Below are 2,549 nucleotides of genomic sequence, written 5' to 3' on the forward strand. Positions count from 1 at the left end.
TTGAGGGCGGAGGCGGCTGGCAAAGCCTGCGGCTGCGTCTGACCTTGACCCTGACCGCGCAGCAGATCCTCCATCATGGACACTAATCTCTGTTCGCGTTCTTGGGCGGCGGCGGCTTGCTCTCGTAGCATGGTGGTGAGGTCTTGCACTAGCTCAGCACCTGTCGGCTGCGCCATGTTACGTTACTGTCTGTTAAACGATAACGATATTTGGTTCGTCCCCTGCAGCACGCACCGCACACCAACCGCACACGACCGCGTCTCCGTCTCGACTGTATTTGCCTCGTCAGCACACGGGGATTCCAACTGAAGGGAAACTTTCACGTTGAAGGGAAACCCTTACGACACATATATAACCTAAAAAGCAAAACCAACCACTGTTTCATTGGAGAGCCGTACATCATGCACATCTAACAAAACATGCCAAACAGTAAACACCCAGGAAAGTGGTGGGGCTTCACAAGAATACGAGGTGCCCTGTGTTCTTTGTCGTTAGATGTAGCTGAACACGCGGTTCCAGACTGCTCACACTGCCCATTTGTCGAAAATTATCGAAGTTTGACCTAGAAAGTGACAAATTTCACCTTTGTTGACCTTTAGCGACCTTACCTTTTATCTGATATAAAAAGTGACAAGAGTATTTTTCTCATTATTTGGACGCTCTTTGGAACACCGCCTACGGCGTGCCGATACATGGCCCAGAGGCCGAGTTATAGGGCCCCCAGCAGAACCTGGAAATACAGGACCGCCAGCGGGACGCGGGTTAAGGATGATTTTCATTTAGTATACACGACCATTAGGTCGTTTCCCCGTGTGAATCAGCAGCTGACTTTTGAGTTGTGATGAAACCGAAAATCGTACGGTGCAGATGGAGCAGCCGTACGGCCGCTCTCATGTGTGGGTTCGTATGTTTCCCTTGAGACCTTACCGAAAAGCAAACCGCGTCTGTTTGATGGAGCAGCAGTAGGGTCGCTATTCTGTGTGGTGTCATTTGTTTGGTGACATCTGACCCAACAGAAAAACGCGCCGGGTAGATGAGGGACTGCTGTGCGGGCGCTCCCCGCGTGCGTGCGTACGCATGTGTGCAGTGAGGCTTGACCGATTAGTGAACCGTGCTGGGCAAATAGTTAGAGCAGTCATACGACTTCTCTTCTGTATGGACTATGGATACGCATGTGATTGATGAGGGCAGACCGATGAGCAAATCGTGCCTGGCAAGTGGCGCAGCCAAACGGCTTCTCTCCTGTGTGGGTTCGCATGTGTACAGTGAGGCTTGACCGCTGAGCGAACCGTGCCTGGCAAATAGAGCAGCCATACGGCTTCTCCCCTGTGTGGGTCCGCATGTGATTGATGAGGCCTGACTGCTGAGCAAATTGTGCCGGGCAAATAGAGCAGCCAAACGGCTTCTCTCCTGTATGGGTTCGCATGTGTACGGTGAGATGCCGCCGCTCAGTGAATCGTGCCTGGCAAATAGAGCAGCCATACGGCTTCTCCCCTGTATGGATACGCGTGTGATTAATGAGGGCTGACCGATAAGCAAACCGTGCCGGGCAAACGGAGCAGCTAAACGGCTTCTCCCCTGTGTGGGTCCTCATGTGGGTGGTGAGCCTTGACCGCTCAGCGAACCGTGCCGGGCAAATGGAGCAGCTGTACGGCTTCTCCCCGGTATGAGTTCGTATGTGTACAGTGAGATGTGCGCGTGTAACAAATCTGGCTCGACATTCATGACACTGATGCGGCTTCACACGGACACCGGGTGTCTTGTGTTCTTTGCCGTTAGTTGTAGCTAAACACGCGGCACCAGACTGATCACACTGCCGGACCTTCTCGCCAGCGTGCACGCGTCCGTGCATCGTCAGGGCACCGGGCCGTGTGAACGCCTTCCCACAGATATCACACATGTACGGACTCTGACCGGTGTGCACACGACGGTGAGCGGTCAGACCGACTTGTTGAGAAAACGTTTTGCCGCACACTTCACAGCGGTGCGGCCGTTCTTTCGCGTGAGTCCTTCGGTGCCGCGTCATGCTGCCGGAGTGGTCGGTGACGTAAGAACACCACTTGCACTTGTATCTGCCGTTCACGCTTTGGCCGTGTCGTCTCTTCAAGTGTCTGTCCAGACGATGTTGTCCCAAACAGCTGAAGTCGCAGTGGGGACTCTGAAGAGTGTCACCAAAACCTGGAGAACGTATTTGCATATATTGGTTGACGCTACAAACGTTAGCGATCAGCAAACAAGTGCATAGACATGTGAGTGACATCAATGATCCCAACCCAATTGATCTTGCAACGAATTGCAGATCACAGGAGCCCTGGTTATACATGATATTAAGTTGAAACTTTATGTTGGATCTTTTAACACGATCAATCTGGCGACAAGGCAAGGACAAGGGCGTAATGTCTATGATCTGGTGTGTGGCCTGTGTGGGATATCACAATGCTTAACCGCCGTGGAGCCGAGGGTCGTGGAGACACCGTGGACGGTGGAGCCGAGGTTGGTGGAGACACCGTGGCCGGTGGTTGGTTGACGCTACAAACGTTAGCGATCAG

At 53.0% G+C, this 2,549-nt stretch overlaps 1 protein-coding gene across 1 annotated transcript; it reads right to left on the reverse strand.

Annotated features, from left to right (window-relative positions):
• Window positions 1-413: 413 nt before the first annotated feature.
• Window positions 414-2,175, reverse strand: LOC122381295 (zinc finger protein 84-like). Its single transcript, XM_043365296.1, has one exon. It carries the CDS (start codon window positions 2,024-2,026, stop codon window positions 1,136-1,138), a length of 891 nt encoding a protein of 296 aa, XP_043221231.1. The 5' UTR covers window positions 2,027-2,175; the 3' UTR covers window positions 414-1,135.
• Window positions 2,176-2,549: the final 374 nt, after the last annotated feature.

This window comes from Amphibalanus amphitrite, unplaced genomic scaffold, assembly GCF_019059575.1.
Source record: "Amphibalanus amphitrite isolate SeventyFive unplaced genomic scaffold, NRLGWU_Aamphi_draft 000117F_arrow, whole genome shotgun sequence".
Lineage (NCBI taxonomy): Eukaryota > Metazoa > Arthropoda > Thecostraca > Balanomorpha > Balanidae > Amphibalanus > Amphibalanus amphitrite.